We start from the raw sequence: 17,576 nt of genomic DNA on the forward strand, positions 1-17,576 counted from the left end.
GCAAATGACAAATGCTGGGAAGGGTAGCGTAATTTAATATCTATCTATCTATCACATGGAAAAAGCAGGTAATTTAACAGAGTAGGGAAATCTTGGGCTCAAAATTTTTTTAAAAAGTGCAAATACTGGAAGAAACAATACAATAATACAACAAGAAAATCATTTCTGAAGAAGGGTCCAGACCTGAAACGTCAGCTTTCCTTCTCCTCTGATGCTGCCTGGCCTGCTGTGTTCCTCCAGCTCCACACCGTGTTATCTCAGACTCCAGCACCAGCAGTTCCTACTAACTCTGATTGAAACTATCTAAATGTTTTAACTTGCTTGTTGTTTTAATTATATTGCAAGTGGAGACCAGAAATGAAATTCTAAGAGAAAAAAGTGATCCTGCACACCTTGAGTAGTCAGTTCAACCTCTAATCAATACAAGGTAATCTTTATTCAAATAGAGTTTACAGTGGTCGAGAAACATTGCAGAGACCCCTTTACACCTCGGGTTTCCTTTCTACTGATCTCTGAAGTTTGCACACTGGGCACAGTAGTCTATCCCTGTGTCCCAGGAGTGCAAATAGTGATAAACATTTCTATACTACGTTTCCCATGTCTGCACAAACGTAGCTCATGCTGACAACAATGAACTGTGGAGAACAGGCATGTAATAGAACATGAAGGTTATCTCAGTAAAGCAGGACCTTGATCAGATGGAGTTTAACTTAGATAAATTGCAAAGTGTTGCATTTTGGTAAGGCAAACCAGGGCAGGACTTACACAGTAAATGGTAGGGTTTTGGAGAGTGTTGACAAATGAAGAGACCTGGGGTACAGATACATAGTTCTTCGCAATTGGAATCGCATGGGGACAGGGTGGTGAAGGCGGCTTTTGGCACACTTGCCTTCACTGGTCATAACATTGAGTATAGGAGTTTGGATGTCACGTTGCGGCTTTACTGAACATTGGTGAGTCCACTTTTAGAATACTGCATTCAATTCTGGTCTCCCTGCTAAAGGAAAGATGTTGTTAAGCTTGAAAGGGTTCAGAAAAGATTTACAAAGATGTTGCTGGGATTGGAGCGTTTGAGCTATAGGGATGTGTTGAACAGGCTGGGTCTTTTTTTTCCCCTCGAGTATTGACTTTATAGAGGCATTGAAACGCATGAGGGTCATGGATAGGGTGAATAGCCAAGGCCCTTTCCCAAAATTGGTGAGTCCAAAACTAGTGTGCATAGGTTTAAGGTGAGGGGGAAAGATTTTAAAGGGATCTGAGCACCCCAATTTTTACGCAAAGGATAGAGAATGTATGGAATGAGCTGCCAGAGAATTTGGTGGAGGCTGGTGCATTTGTAACATTTGAAAGGCAACTGGATGGGTATATGAATAGGAAGGGTTTAGAGGGATATGAGCCAAATGTTGGGAAATGGGAAAAGGTCAATTTAGGATATCTGGTCAGCATGGACCAGATGGACAAAAGGACCTTTTGCCACGCTGTATATCTCCAAGACTCCATGTGTCTGCTGCTTTCTTGTATAACATTCAACAGATTACATCACTGGTAGGACGAGTGACTTGATTCCCTCAGAATACCCTGTTTCTGCGTTAGGTGGAATTCGGTGACTGAGTTACTCAAACACCTAAATAACAGAGAGCTGTATTCTGTTTTAAACCCCAGAAGAAGCCATACAGACTCAGATATTCTGAGATTCAATCCATGAAGAGTCAACTGGATGTTCTAGAAGGAAAAACCAGTTAAACTAGTGAATGAGATGTAATTGGCTTGTACTTGTATCCTTCAAACTGGAGTGCATTCATTTCCAAGTGTTACCGTGTTTTCCTTTTTGTCACCTCTGTACTGAGGAGGAACAAATGTCTGCTCTTGAATACTTTACAGTGAAGTATATTGGAACATTTTCCTGGCAGATGTCTGTTGAGAATCAGTTTGGGCTCATCTGGTCTGCAGGCACGCAGACATAATAATCACAAGAATGACCACACAGCGAAGGCACTAGAGAACTACTGGTACTTCATGGAACAATACTCAAGTCAAGAGTTGTCACTGCTGGGAGAGGGAGTCAAGGAAACAAAAGAATGAAATGGTAAAATAAATATCAAGAAATCCTGAGTATAACTTCACAGTGTTGTAGCTACAGCTTCTGAGTGAACATGACAAAATGTTTACTTCTTTTTAGGTGCCAACTTTGAGCAAAATCCTTGTTTCTGCAGATTTTGTCCCAAGGATTGAAAACCAGCATTTAAGGTCAGCTGAACTATTTGGTCCCTAACTTGGAATATAACAGAGTTTGAAAGAGTCCAGATAATTTTATCCTTTCATTATGACTCCGTTATGGACTAATAAATAATTCTTATTTGTACATTTGTTCCCAAAACATTTAAAAACTGCAGCCTTGCCTTCAGCTGGCTCTTTCGACAGAATCCTCTGACCTCATTGATGAAAATGAATGCTTGTCCTGGGAAGGCCCATGCTGCAGTTACAGCAAAATTCTGCAGTTTCATCTATTTTTGTTCAAGACAAAACTTTTAAAAACAGCGAATGTATTGATCTGACTGATTGCCAGCAAACAAGACAATATCGTGAATGTTTCTTTAAAGTGACAAACTGCAAATGAGGTCTGTGTGCTGCAGATAACAAAAGGCTGAAGCAAGTAACAAAGCATCCCTAGCCCAGAAATAGGGTATTCTGAGGGAATCAAGTCAACTGTGCTATCAGTGATGTAATCTATTGAATGTTATACAAATTTAATTCAATAATCTTTCCACTTAGGGGAAATTATGTGAAAGGGTGAATGGCTGGGATATTTTAAAAGAAGGAAAACACCCATATTTGAATAAATGCATTTTTAAAAATGCATTTAAGAAGGTTTATCCTTCAAATTGGCAAACTAATTCGGTGTAATACAGTCAGCAACATTTCTGAAGGAACACTGCTTTCTTAAAAGGGCTAACTGAAACCTGGCATAGAAAAAGTGTTAGACACGGTAAACATATGTCTGCAGTAAGTTTCTATTTGTGCCAGAGCTGTACGGTGATTCTGAAAATAAGACATGTATGAATTACAGTTCACAACAAAGCAGAACTGAGGTAGAAGTGATAGGTGGATTATTTCCCTGCTCACCATTTCCCCTTTCTTATGAGAAAGAGACATAGCATTTATCCTTTGGCACAATTCCTGATTCCAAACGTCCTTGGTAAATTATAGTTACTGCCTCCGTTGCTCCTTTAGCAAGCTTTGAAGGCTCACCCTCCGGGAATAGTGATTTCTAATTGGAGTTCTATTTTAAAATTCTTTCTATAAATATAGCTTTCTACTGAATATTTATCTCCTGTCATGACTTTGTCACACTTAAAGTTTCATGTTCCTGTTCCTTTACAAACAACTAAACAATATCTAGATTTATCATGAGAGATTTCTGTAAATGATAGTGTGAACACATTTTGAAGCTGTGTCTACATCTTGCTTTCCCATTTATAAAGTCCTGACATTAAGAATTGCAATTCTGTCAATGCATTCACAACTTTTCGCCTTGCTGTCAACATTATTCACAACACAAACTATTCTGAAGCCTGGGTTTGTGCAGAAAAACTTTCATGTCTTCAAATAGAGACACTGAAATCACTCCAAAGGTAATTTACTTCCAATTCTCTTCATTGGCTTCTGCCTGAAGTCACTGACTGCCAACAAAATGACTTAAGAATATTTTGGTTCTTCTGTAAAACAATACTGAGAAGAATGTGGTTGCCAATTGTTAAAGCTTTGAGGGACTGTAATAGATTGAAAAATTGTATGTCTACGGATGCAGCCATCAAATCATAAACCCACACATGGTGTGAGATGTAGATCACAGCACAAAAAACAGCCTTTGAGGGGAAACATATCAACTATATAATGGAAAACATGAAGTTCTAACAACATTAGGCAGTGAAGTTATTGCTACCCTGTGACCAGTTCTGCACGTTTTACTGTAAACTCAGCTGGGAAACTTAAGCACACAGTCTTGGGAGTTTACAAGGAATTCATAAATACTGATATTTATTAATTTACTTGGATACATTTTTAATGCTTAAACAGGAGAAAAGATTTTTTATTTTTGTTTAATAATTGTCAATATTTGTCATTGTTCTAGACTTTGAGCAGATTGCAACCAATTAAATGAACGCGAATTTATCAAGTATCCTCCTGCATTCTTAAATTGTCATCAGTTCACTCTGATACTGTTATGGTCAAATTCGGTCATGATATTTGTGTTATCTGGAACCTGTAATAAAATCACATGATGCGAATCTGTCCTAATATTTAGAATGCACCAATGGACATTATCTATAGATTAGATCATTAATTTTATATTACTATTACTATATTTACATTGTCACATATCAGCCAAAACATTTAAATGATCAGAAATCTATTGTCATCTTTATACTGCCTGGAACTGCATTTAGTAGAATCTCTGTTTTTGTCAGATAATTTGGAGTTTCCAGCTGTGAAAGACAGAATATTCTCACAAATTGAAACTGAAGAATTAGGTTTGGAAACAATCTTCTTTAACTCACCCAGTCCATCCACCTCTTCCACCAACACATTATACTCAATGCAAATCAGTGAAGTGTTTGAGACAATCCTATTGGAATACACATTTCCCCGGGGAGCTGGAGAGGTGAGGAATAACTTTCAGCTCAGCACGAAGCTCTGATGAAGTTGCACGCAAAATCTGGTTCTTTATTGTTTGAAATGTGGTAAAGATGTTCTTATTACAGGCTTTTTACCCATGTAGTTCCACATGGAAATGATGCTCTGTTACTTACACAAAGAGGAGATACAAAGGTTACAAGACAAAGGAAGGTTTCTGTGAACATGGAGGAAATTCTTGTCTAAAATATTCTCCCAGGGCCTCTTCAAAAGCAAGTGCATCGTTCTCCCTCAATTAATAACAAAATCCCAATCCCGTTAGAGAGCCCAACAAATTCCATTTTTCTACTGGCTTTCTAGCAAAATCACCAACGGGAACCGACAAATGTATTCAAGGTGAAAGTGACACTCGATTGTTCTGGGCTCTTGCCTGGACATTGCTCGGTGTGTAAATATGTTTTTATATTGTATAGGTTCGATTTTCACTGCCATCATCCTTCACCATACTGCCCATAGGAATATGGGACGAGCAGACTGTGATTTTTTTAAAACAATTTCTAAACTGCAGAAAGCAAAAGATACACTTACACAGAATTCAAACCATGGTTGCAGACATTTTAGTCCAACTGGTTAATGCCTCGGGTTTACCCTCCAGGTGATCCTCTTCTCATTTTAATCTAGCCCTGTCATAATCGCCTTGTATTCCATTCTCACTCATTCACTTATCTCGTTTCACTTTAAATCCCTTCATGCTTCTTGGAGGTGGGACTGATCCCAGTAACCTTTTATTTTGCATCCCATTTCTCCTGTTAGCAAGTAGTACTTCAAGTAGAAAACAGGATAAGGATTGCATCAAGTAGTTTATAACAAAACTCATGCTCAGCCAGTAGCTATGACTTGGATAACACAGCCTGGAGCTGGAGGAACGCAGCAGGCCAGGCAGCATCAGAGGAGCAGGAAAGCTGATGTTTCGGATCGGGACCCTTCCGAAACATCAGCTTTCTTGCTCCTCTGATGCTGCCTGGCCTGCTGCGTTCCTCCAGCTCCACACTGTGTTATGTCAGACTCTAGCATTGGCAGTTCTTACCAACTTCCAGCTATGTCCTGTTATTTTCGGCCTGATCAACCTGATTGAGGATCCCACTGCACAGTTAAATTTACTGTCTGATTAAATGGAATAACTAACTCCATTCTAGCTTTGCAAACCAGTTGTTATCCGAATCTGAACTCTGGATTAAACCAGGTGCGTGTAAGTTACCACTTCAAAAAATATATATGCCTTTTGTCAGATGGTGGGCTGTCTTACAATCAGAAATCTTACACTTGGGGTCTACTCAGGCAGCTCTGTTTTGAAGTTGCAAGAAGCTTGTGAAACAGTCTCTCAGTGCTATCACCAATGCAGCTATCAGTGGTCAACTAGTCAGTATTTCTCATTATGTTACAGGTTATGTCATTCTACGCTGCTGCCATTGTTAGTTTACATCAAAACCTGCAAAGCAGGAAAAAAAACAGAGGTTTTACTCTATTTCAGTTTTATTAATAATAAAGAAGGAGTTTTATATGAACTTAGAAACATTAGAAGGCCATTGAAACCCCAGACCAATTCTGCCATTCGAGAACATGGCTTATCATCTACTTCAACTCCATTTTCACACGCTATCGCCATTTCCCTTGGTGTTAATAGTACCTTGAAATTTTCAATCACTGTCCTGAACATATTCAAAGACAAAACTTCCACATTTCTCCAGGTTACAGAATACTATTTTTCAAGTGAAGAAATTCCTCCTTAACTCAGCCTTACATGGCTTGTCCCTAATTCTGAGATTATATCCCTTGTTTCTAGTCCCCACAACTACACCAATCATCTTTTCTTCATCTGACCTGTCTATCTATCTCTTTGAGAATATAATAAGTTGTAATGAGATACACCCCTGTGCTCATTCTTAGAAAATCTAGGGACCACAGATCCAGTGTCCCCAATCTCTCCTCAGTGGAGAGTTTTGCCATCCAAGGATTCAAATTGGTGAATCTCTGCTGCACCCCCTCAATGGCAAGTATAGCCTTCCTGAGGAAAGGGGATGAAATCTACACTCATATTCCCAGTAAGGTCTCAATGGTGTTCTGTACAATTAAAGTGAGAAAGTTTTACTCCTGCATTCAAATCTTCTTGCGATAAAGACCAACATATCATTTGTCTTCCTCCTTGTTAGCTGCACCTTCATGTTAGATTACAGATCTTAGTACATCACCACTTCCCAATCTCTCACTACTTAATACATCCTGCTTTGTTCCTCCTAGCAAAGTGGACAATGTCATATTTATCCCTATAAGACCCGATCTGCCATATCTTGCCCACTCACTCAGTATCTCCAAATCTCATGATGTCTCTTTGCATCTTCCTCACAATTCACATCACCATCTGGTTTTGTACCATCCACAATCTATGTTCGATCCCCAAAACGTAGACTGTGAACAACTTGGGACCCAAGCACTGATCCCTGTTGAGCCCAGTAGTCATGGCCCAACCTAAGAATGACCCTTTTTTTTCTGTTAACCAATCCTCAAAGCATATGTTACCTGCTGTCCCATTTGCACTAGTTTATTTATTAACCTGGGATCTCATGAAACTCCATATACACCTCATCCATTGGTTCACCACAGAGTGTAGGAGTTATTGTTTTAAAATTATGGATCGCCCTTTTGGGGACAGATAGGGAAATTTATTATTCCTCTTTGAGGGTTTTGCAGCTTTGGAACTCGGCCTCAGAAAGTTGTGGAAGAGTGATCATCGACTATTTGTAAGTCAGAAGTAGATAGGTTGTTGTTAGGCAAATGAATCAACAGGTATCGGGAATTAGATTGGATTTTATTGAATGGAAGAGCAGACTTGAGGGGTTGTATGGTCTACCTCTGCCATTATTTTCTATATTCATATGATCGCCCTTATCTACTCTGCTAGTAGTATGCACAATAAAACTTCCATCAAGGTTGTCAAACCTGACTTCCTGTTCACAAATCTATGTTTGCTCTTCCAGATCAGATCTTTATTTTCAAAATGTCCAGTTATCATATCCTTTAGTGGATTCTATAATTTTCCTACAACTGACATCAGCTAATAGGTCAGTGGTCCTTTGTTTCCTCTCTGTGTTTTTTCGTAAACAGTGGAGTTACAATTATAACATCCCAGTCTGGAGGCACCACTCCAGCTTCAAGGGAAATTTGAGAGATGACCACCAATGCGTCTACAATCTAAATGGCCACCTCTTTCAATTGTTTGGGATGCATATTCTCAGAGTTTAGAGATCTGTCATTCTGTGGTCCCATTCATTTCTCCAATACTACTAGAAAAAAATATTTATTTTTGTCAGTTCCTCATTCTCGCTAATGCCTTGGATCTTATTACTTCTGGGGGATTTCTTGTCTCTTCCTTTGTGAAGATAGACCCAAAGCTATTTTTGACCTTCTTTGCTATGTTCCATGACAAATTTGCCTGAAACTGCCTGTAATGGACCCACATTTGTCTTTGTTTTTCTTCCTTTTTACATACCTATTGAAGGTATTAGAGCACATTATTATGCTTCCTGCTAGTTTACATTTATATTTACATGCTATTTTCCCTTTTTTTCGTTTGAATCCTAAAATGCTCCCAAATCCTGAGGATACCAAGACAAAAGCAACACACTGCAGACCCTGGAAATAGGAAATAAAATGTAAAACGCTGGAGATACTACGCAGGTATGGCAGAATCAACAGAGTGTTTACATTGAGTCCAATAGGAGTTCCAAAGAAGATTTATATTAGACTTGAAGCACAACTCTGTGTTTATCATTCCATAGATTTTACCAGATATGCCGAGTATATCCAACACTTCCTGCTTTCTAATAAATTTATAAGCCTTCTCCCTTGGTCTAGCACAATCCTTAACTTCCTTTATTAGTCACAGTTGACTCATTTCCAGGTTAGATTTTTGCACCTTAAAGGAATGTACATTCATTGCAAACCATGTCTTAATTCTTTAAGTAGTAGCCATCAACTGTCTATCATCATGTCTTTTCATGTATTTTCCCAATCTACCACAAGCAACTTTCCCCTACAACCTTCAGTTTCATTTGTTTAGGTTGAAGGCAATGATTTTTAAAAGTTAAAGGAAAATTCATGTACACTTTGGTTAATCTTCCCTAAAAAAATTAAGCTACAAGGCTATGAATCAATACTTTCTCATGGCATGATTGTAGGCCTAAACATGTTTATTCCTCGAGGTAGCCAGAGCCCGGTTTTACTACTCAGATTTACCTATTTTTCAGGTTAATTTCCAGTGTAACAATTTAGAGCGATAGAGGAATATTGGGCTCCGAGAAAGAGTGAGAAAATCAATTTAGAATAAAACGTTTTGAACATTGCTAAAACTCAAAACAATGAGGAAAATGCTTGAAAAATATACTCCTACTCCTGAGATGGTGGGGTTAAAATGTCTTGGGTGACAATATAAAATAGATGGCATCATAATGTTATCAGAGATAATGGGAACTGCAGATGCTGGAGAATTCCAAGACAATAAAATGTGAGGCTGGATGAACACAGCAGGCCAAGCAGCATCTCAGGAGCACAAAAGCTGTGTTCATCCAGCTTCACACTTTGTTGGCTTGGATTCTCCAGCATCTGCCGTTCCCATTATCACTGGATGAAGGGTCTAGGCCCAAAACATCAGCTTTTGTGCTCCTGAGATGCTGCTTGGCCTGCTGTGTTCAGCCAGCCTCACATTTTATTGTCTTGGCATCATAATGTTGCCTGTTATTAAGTTTCATTCATGTAAAGTGGATCTTGAAACAGGCTGCCAACATGACAACCTTCATTTAGAGCGAGAATTCAACACGATTTTTAATCCCAGTTCATGAAAAATCTAACTTTATTACTATAGTACCAAGCATTTATTGTAACATGAAGGAAGGATAACAAAAGAGGTTATGTGCAGGAGAAATTTATGATCCTGCTCTTTGTACATAATGCCTTGCCATGTGACTTAAACCAGCCTTGGATTGATCATGTCAGATTTTAGGGAATTATCTGTTTGGTAACTGCAAGAGTATCATGCCTTCAAAACAAATAAAGAATGAATGAATACCAATTGCTGTCGTACAAAGAATTTTGCCCTCGCTGCAGAATGTAAAGATGATCCAGATTACAGAACACTTGTTCCTTTACCTGCTGACAATTAGCTTCAGAGATGCACATTCATTGCCTCAATGGCCACATGTTTATCACTTAAGATATACCTTATGTTGCAGATCATGCTTATTTCCAGATGTAATAATTTGTTTAGAAAAGGATTTACTGCAGCATTCTCAGCCAGGAGCAAAAGAATAGAAGCTACAAGTTTTTGAGTATCACACACGCAAAGAAAGTATCTCCAAGGCAGTGCCGAATGTCAGGGTTAAGATGACAGTGATAAACTGCTCAAGTTTTGGTCCAGCAGTTTATGATAAATGTATGCTATCAATGGGAGGCCTAGACTACTGGCCAGACATATTCAGAAACCATGGGCGTATTGCCCACGATCTGTAATCTGCTAAAATTCATGGTTGAAAAATTGTGGACAATGTGACCTGCAATGTGGACAGTCAGTGGTCCAGGGTGTGCATGGATTTGTTTTCATTCATAAAATCTGGTTTATGAATGCCGACTTTTCTTTTCAATCTGCTCCAGGCTGTGTGCTTTAATCTGTGTGACATGTCATTATAATAGTTTATAATTCCATCAACACGATTTCTATTATCACAACTGCTTATCCTTGGATCAGAGTTTCAAAACAGCAAACTCTTGGCCAGTTCTACATAATCCAATTACAAGAGACTTCATAAATGCCATTTATTTCTTTCTTTGTTTAATTTGCTCTTCATAGCACAAACTTGAATTTAAACCTATGCCTGAATTTATGCTGACGTTTGAAACAATTAGCCAGGGGTTCTCAGTTTAAATTGCTCCATTGTTCCACACAACTGCAATAAGCCTCAAATTCTTGACAAATATCTTTGCATATATTGTGTATTGCTTTGCTAGTAGATTTTTAGTCAGTTCGCCTGTTAACATCTGCCAATACTTTTGGCCAAATTTGCAGGATTCCACTGGCCTTAAACAACAGCGAGTGAGAAATGAGGCTTCCACGTAGAGGAAAAAGTTCTGCCCAGTAACACATACATATATATATATACACGTTATAAAACAAGAGCTTCAAAGCGCTCAGGTGGAACTCGCTGCTCTCATCCAGATTTTGAAACAAACCAACATGGTGAACAAAAGAATGAGCCAATAAATGAAGTGGTGCTTGCTGATTGTCATACCTGTCACTGTAAGCTGCGGCAGCAGTGGCAGCAGGCTGAGCATATCTGTAGGCAGCATAGCCTCCCTGGAACAGAAAGAAGAGCTTCATTATAAACGGTGTAGAGTAGGTTAATACTGTGGCAAATGATGCTCAGTCTGCAAAACGAAGGCAATGAAATGGAAAGAGAGGTAGAGGCTCTGCAAACAGTCAGACCACGAGCAGAGCAGACTGGTGCCACCCGGACCTGAGGTTCAATTAAAGTGACTGGAAAGAGTTGCTGTCGTGTTTCAGTTGTACTACTTTACACCAGTTTGTTAGGCCATTCTGCTGCTCAGCATTTGCCCTGGAAAAATTCCTCGTGGAGAGAATTTTTTTTAAGTTGGTGCAAAATACAAAGACAGTGTGTAAGTTCAGGCGGAGACTGAGATACCTGAACAGTTGTATCTTGACATAAACTGCTGCTGTTGATAATTGACTTTCTCCTTTTCTCAGGCGACGGAGTAGCCGTGAAAACAACAGGCACTTTAGAAAGCAAACAAAGTTAATCCTTTGCCTGTAAGTCGCTAAACCCGCTCACTTTCCCCAGTGAATATCGTAGGCTCTTGAAGATTAAAAACGGTGTAAACACAGAATTAGAAATCAAGTGCCAAAGGATGACTTCCTTTTGTCCCACTTTCCTAATAATTATGCATTTTTCTGGGGACAGTTTGGGTTTGTTGGACGAAATATTGGCTTTCTGAATCTTTTTAGAAGTGTGCTCTAAATCAGCTTCTCAAACCATGTTGTTAGTGCTGGTTGGATTTGTGGTTCAGAAAAGGTAAAGTTTTCAAATGCTTTGCAAACTTGTTTTAAAAAAGTTATGAATTTGGTAGTACTGCTCAAGCAAAGCTGTCACTAAGTAACACGGATTTTTATTTTGGTGCCACATTGGAAAACAGACATGCCCTGGAACTATCCATCTTGCCTTCTCCAGTACACTAATTGCTAACACCAGTCTAAAGAAAACAATTTAAATGTTTTGTGGCAGTGTTACAAATCCTGCTGCTGTCAGCTTTAAAATGGTAGCGATGCCACAGCATCTGTGCTCCCAATCCTGGTCAGAGTCTATGATAGAATATCACTGATGACATTAAAAACAAATTATCCAGCCTTGCCAACAACAGTGAGAAGAACCAAGGGAGTAACATGCTCATTGTCATCCACAAAGAGGAAGAGTTAGTTGGGGTCAGATTCATCCCACAGTGTTTCATAAACTGAACTTTTGCTGTTTTAACCATGACTTTTCAAATATGTAATTGATACATTTGTTGAAAAGAAAATCTGAACGATTTATCACTGTGCTCCCGAAAGCAGAAATTATAGAATCCGTACATTGTGGCAAGAAGCCATTCAGCTCATCAAATTTGCATTGATCCTTTGAAGAACATCTCACCCAAGCCCAGCCCCCAATCCTATCTCATAACCCTACCTTGACCATGGTCAATCCAACTAACCTGCATATCTTTGGACTATGGGATGAAACCAGAGCACCCACATAAACACAAGGAGAACATGCAGATTCCACCCTGACACTCATCCAAGGTTGGAATCAAATCCAGGTCCCAGGTGCTATGAGGCAACAGTGCTGACCACTGTGCCACTGGTGAATCTGTGAAATTCATTAGGACGGATTTCAATTTGAGATTGAATTGATGGCAAGGAGGTTTTCCTGATAGGAGAAATGACTCCTCACTGTTTTGAATTAAGAGAATAGTAACATTCTTCCAGATGCCGGTAGCACAACAGATAAGTGCTAATGGATCCACATCCCTATATAGGCTGCAATGCTGAAGCTCTGGCAAAGCAGGTGGGGAGCTGGTGGAGTGGTTAGTGTCTCAGTGGTGTGTTCAGCATGGGAATCAGACACTGCAGAGATTTCGATAGAGGATGCAGTGAACGTGGCAGTGACTGATCGATCTGAAACCTCAGAATTGTTAAACCCCTCAGATACTGTGCTAAGCACAATGTTAATTAAAACACAGGGACTGCAGCCTGGGTCCCTGGCACCATGCCATCTCATTCACTTTTTAAACAGCAACTGAATGAATGGAACAAGGTATTGTTGGGTCCACAGAGGGCTGCCTATCTAATAAAGTCATCCCCTCCCTCTCCCTTATGGGAGTTTTAGGCTCATTAACATTCAGATGGGATTTTGTTTAAAATATTAACCTAGAAATTAAATTAAAAGGTAAGAGAAATCATCCTGTAGATAGCTTCAATTATACAGCTCTTCAAATAAATCTCTCATAAACCTTTCACAAGGATCTTAAACGATTCCTAAACAGCGTCCTCCTCCCAGAGGTTAATGGGTGTTTCTTCACAATCTACTACAGCCAATAAATCTGTGACAATTTTCATTTGGTACACTGATGAACTCGGTCCAGATCCTGTTACAAAACACACATAGCTGCTGCCCTCTCCATCATGATATTTTAATTACAACATGTCCAAAAAAAAAGTTGAGTTTTTATTTGCTACAATATCAATTAATGTCTCTCAGCTGGAGATAACATGTTTCTGTGGATTCCCTTACACGGGAATTGGATGAAATACATGAAAACTTCGTTCACTCTGGATATTTGGTAGGCACTAAAGGGACTACATCCTAGGATGTACTAATCCAGTTCACAGCAGTTAGGAAACAGTTTCAGGTCATCTAGTTCTCCATAGGTGGTACCATCTTAAATAGCCATTCTGATTAAAGTGACATTGTTTTTAATCATTCCTTTGCCATTAAAACCGATTTACAATGGTGTGTTCTTGCAATGTTACAGCTGCTTTCTCTGTCCTAGGAACATAGGGGAGCAAAATAGACCATTCAGCAACATGGGCTTACTCTGCCGATCAGTGAAATTACAGTGATACTTCTTTTTGACTCCCAGAGAGAAAAAAAGAACAATCTGGAACATGCTGGGTTTGGGAACAAGTTAATAAGTTAATATCATTCAATGGTGTGCAAGGTCTCCATATAAATGGCCAAGTACACGCGAAAATTCCACTGAGGATGCAGGTGGGGGAAATGTAGAGCAGTATTAAGTAATTTACAAAATAAAAGTTCAAAAACTTTGAACTTCCCCTTTTATTGCAGTGTAAATCAATTAAGTGGCTGCTAAGGTCACAGAATTTTTGGGCATAAGTAAATCATCTTCTCGGGTATAAAATGCCTACATTTCCTTAATCTTTTATGATCAATTTCCCCACTCAAATAAATTTCTGCCCTTAAAAACGCCTCGAAATTGCAGCACCTTCCACGTGAATTTCCTGCAGTGTTTGCTCAAAGCCTTTCTTCAAATTGCGAGCAGATTTTTGGGGGAAGCGACAAATAAGCCTTTATATGGGTTTGTTGTAATTGAGTCTTTTTTAAAGTTTGTCCTCACCGAGATTGTCTTTATTGTCTGTTGCTTGCATTTTATGGCGCAAATGCAAGTGGCATTAAAAATTCCAAAAGGTTCTTCAACTGCAGGTAATTAAACATGTGTGTAGAGTACATAAATGAGTTGAAACTTTATTTTTCATTCAATGGGTTTAAGGCCTTTTCTTGAGCCCTTCCTGTTTATACTGATTTACACCAACTTTACAGTTGGGCACATTCTCAGAAGATTCACAGGAAATTTGCGAATAACTTGAACTTGGAAAAATAGGTGCATTTTCAAATCTAGCTTCTAGGATGCACCCAGCAAATAGCAGATGAGGGTCTGTGTAATAGTAAAATAAAAACCCTAGACTGCTTACAAACACTAAAATCCTCTTATTCGATGAGGATTTGGCTAAAGATCCATGAACAAAACTGAATCAATAATTTCCAAATCAATTCGTTCACCGCTACATGCATGTTCTATGAAAAAAAATCAACATAATTCTGTAAAACTTAGGAATGTCAGAAATCTTGAGGGGGAGTTTCCCCTGGGGATTTAATAATGAAATTGTCCTTGAAATTACACTTGCTTGCACACTCACTAAAATGTTGGTACATTTATGCAAATCACTGTATGACACTGTGGGGATGCAGGCCATTTGGCCCATCATGGATGTGCATATTATTAGCATGTGCTGGTTTGTAAAATTGGGCTTAAATCAATGGAAACAATTGGGACTTGAGGGTAGCACAGAACTCAGACCATATTTCTTTAGGAATAAATTTTGAGTTTGAAGCCATGTAATCATTAGTCACAGACATTAGGCACAGCTTGTTTAAGAACTTGCAATTGGGGAAGCTTTCCAGTTTTTAATGTCACACATATTGATGCCACAAAACACATTCAAAAAAATACCACGGCAGATCTCAATGAGGATAAATTTTAAAATTGCAGGAGAGCATCAGAATTAAGCCTTTGTTTCCTACTGCGGCAAAAATTCTAAGAATAATTTTAAATCCGCTCTAAAACAGTATAATTACAGGAAATTAAGTTAAGAATGCATCCACTATAATGAGCCAAGAAGTGGAGTATTTTCACCCAAGGACACACGTAATCAGGACATGACACAAATACCTGGCATAAATGAGTAAGAAAATTTGGAAATATAACCATTTTGCATCCGAGTGTCCCACTATTTTGCGTTACCGACCTACTTTTTGCCTATTCAGGGAAGTTCACTCAGTTGATCCTAAATCTTTTCATTATGTATTCTTTTTCAGCAACAAGCTTCAGTTCTTGCTTAATTATTTTGTTTACTGCTATTGTTTTAAATGATACTTTTTACAGCATGGGAATGTGAGGATCTCTTTAATATTAATGGTAATAAAAGAACCCAACTTGCTGCATGAGCTTGCAAGAGATAGTCTCTATTTGAATGAGATCCCTTTGGGATATCACACTGCAATGCAGCCCAAGGCTACTTATCTCCATGAAAACCATTACAACATTAATATTGGCTGCAATGGAAGTCAGTAGTTTATCTAATGGACCAGAAACACAAAATATTTTTCATTTTGCTCTTGCACAATATTTATTTAAAACTGTTGCTTTTAATTGTTTGTGTTGGCTACATGACATAATCCACCAGTATTCCATGCCCTGTTCATTGGTGTCAACCAATGTTTGTTGCCCATCCTATCTCCAATCACCCCCTTTCAATTATAAAGCAACAATGAGTGCTATTTGCAGATGATTTTTGAAATAATCACATTTTTTTAAAAAAAGAAACAAACATTCTAATAACAGAGTCTTAATTATACATGTTCGATTGTCACAACTCACTTAATGCCTCAGGATTCCGGTACCCAAGAAAATACGTAGATTTCACCTGCCTGTGGCAGCAAAGTGTAAAATAACAGTGATAGAAGAGCTCTGTGGCCATTGTGGAAATAAGTGCCTTAATCAGCAACAGCTACTGTCACTGTAGCTGGGTTCTGAAAGCTATCTGTTACATTATTTTGTCCAATAAGACAGCTTTGCTCACTTAGTTTGGTGCTCTGGTCATGGATAATGAATAACAATGAGGCAATCAAACAAACCATGGAGAATGAAGGAAAAAGTGATTTAATAACCAGTTAATTAAAAGCTTTGTGAAAAATAATTGCAATTCTGCTATGAAAGATGGATCATCAATTTCTGGTAGACATTTTCAAAGTCTTCCCCAGTCAAATAATATGGCAAAGGTTTCTGGAAATCTGTGAAGAAGGGCATAAAGAGACACAGAGCACAACAATGATCAGCCTTCGCTTCGTACGACTTTCAAAAAGACATCACAGGAGAAGTTTTCTGATCCTATACCTGAACATATTATATCAGGCAGAGAGAATTGAGGTTAACCAAATGGGGTGGATTGTATTTCTGACAGAAAGGCTTCTCTGGATTTTTCATCCTTTTAAATTGAAGTTCTTCCTTACTGGCCAATCACTTCCCTTTATTTGCTTTACCCACACATAGCAGGAGAGAGTCCAGAAACAGGGAAATCCACCCCGATCAAACAAAATCTGAACTTGGTGAACCAAACAGACACACTACTCAGCATCATCCAGTTTCAAATATAGACCTCAGTATTTTTCAGGCAATTCATCTATTCCCACCAGAATCACTGACATTGTCTACACCAAACTCAGAACCTAAAGCAAAAGTTGCTGGAAAAGCTCAGCAGGGCTGGCAGCATGTGTGTATACAAATCAAAGTTAACATTTTGGGTCTGATGGCCCTTCCTCAGAACCTGACCCCAACCAGACCTGAAACATTAACTTTAAATTTCTCTTCACAGATGCTGCCAGGCCCGTTGAGCTTTTCCAGCAACTTCTGTTTTTGTTTCTGATTTATAGCATCCACAGTTTTTATCAGTTTTTTAATCCAGAACCTAAATCATTTGTCTTAAATCAGTGCTTCTTAATCTTTTTTCCCCCAAATGTGCTCATTCTTCAGAGATTTCAAAAGGAAAGGAGAAGAGATCTCAAAGTGCAGGGTAGGGCAGGGGATGTTGTGTTTTAGGGGCATGGTATGGATTGTGAGAGTCATAAATGGCTATCAGTTTGTTCGTTTTCTTTTTTAAAAGAAACACAAACTGTTGCTCACAGCTCAAAGGTCATCTTCAGCTCTCAGTTCACAGCTCGAAACTAAAAATGATAAAATACAAAGAAAAACAGTGAGAGTTTTGA

The 17,576-nt window shown here is 38.7% G+C and overlaps 1 protein-coding gene across 26 annotated transcripts in view; it reads right to left on the reverse strand.

Annotated features, from left to right (window-relative positions):
* rbfox3a (RNA binding fox-1 homolog 3a) overlaps positions 1-17,576 on the reverse strand; it is a 509,932-nt gene that overhangs the window by 21,007 nt on the left and 471,349 nt on the right. For all 26 annotated transcript variants that reach the window (XR_009447076.1, XR_009447075.1, XR_009447077.1 and 23 more), the window contains one exon: positions 10,974-11,038. Coding sequence is in view for 23 of the 26 variants with exons in the window: in XM_059653730.1 (XP_059509713.1) it covers positions 10,974-11,038 (65 nt within the window). In the remaining 3 variants the exon portion in view is untranslated. The remainder of the gene's footprint in view (positions 1-10,973; positions 11,039-17,576) is intronic.

The sequence above is a fragment of the Stegostoma tigrinum genome, chromosome 22 (genome assembly GCF_030684315.1).
Source record: "Stegostoma tigrinum isolate sSteTig4 chromosome 22, sSteTig4.hap1, whole genome shotgun sequence".
Taxonomy (NCBI): Eukaryota; Metazoa; Chordata; class Chondrichthyes; order Orectolobiformes; family Stegostomatidae; genus Stegostoma; species Stegostoma tigrinum.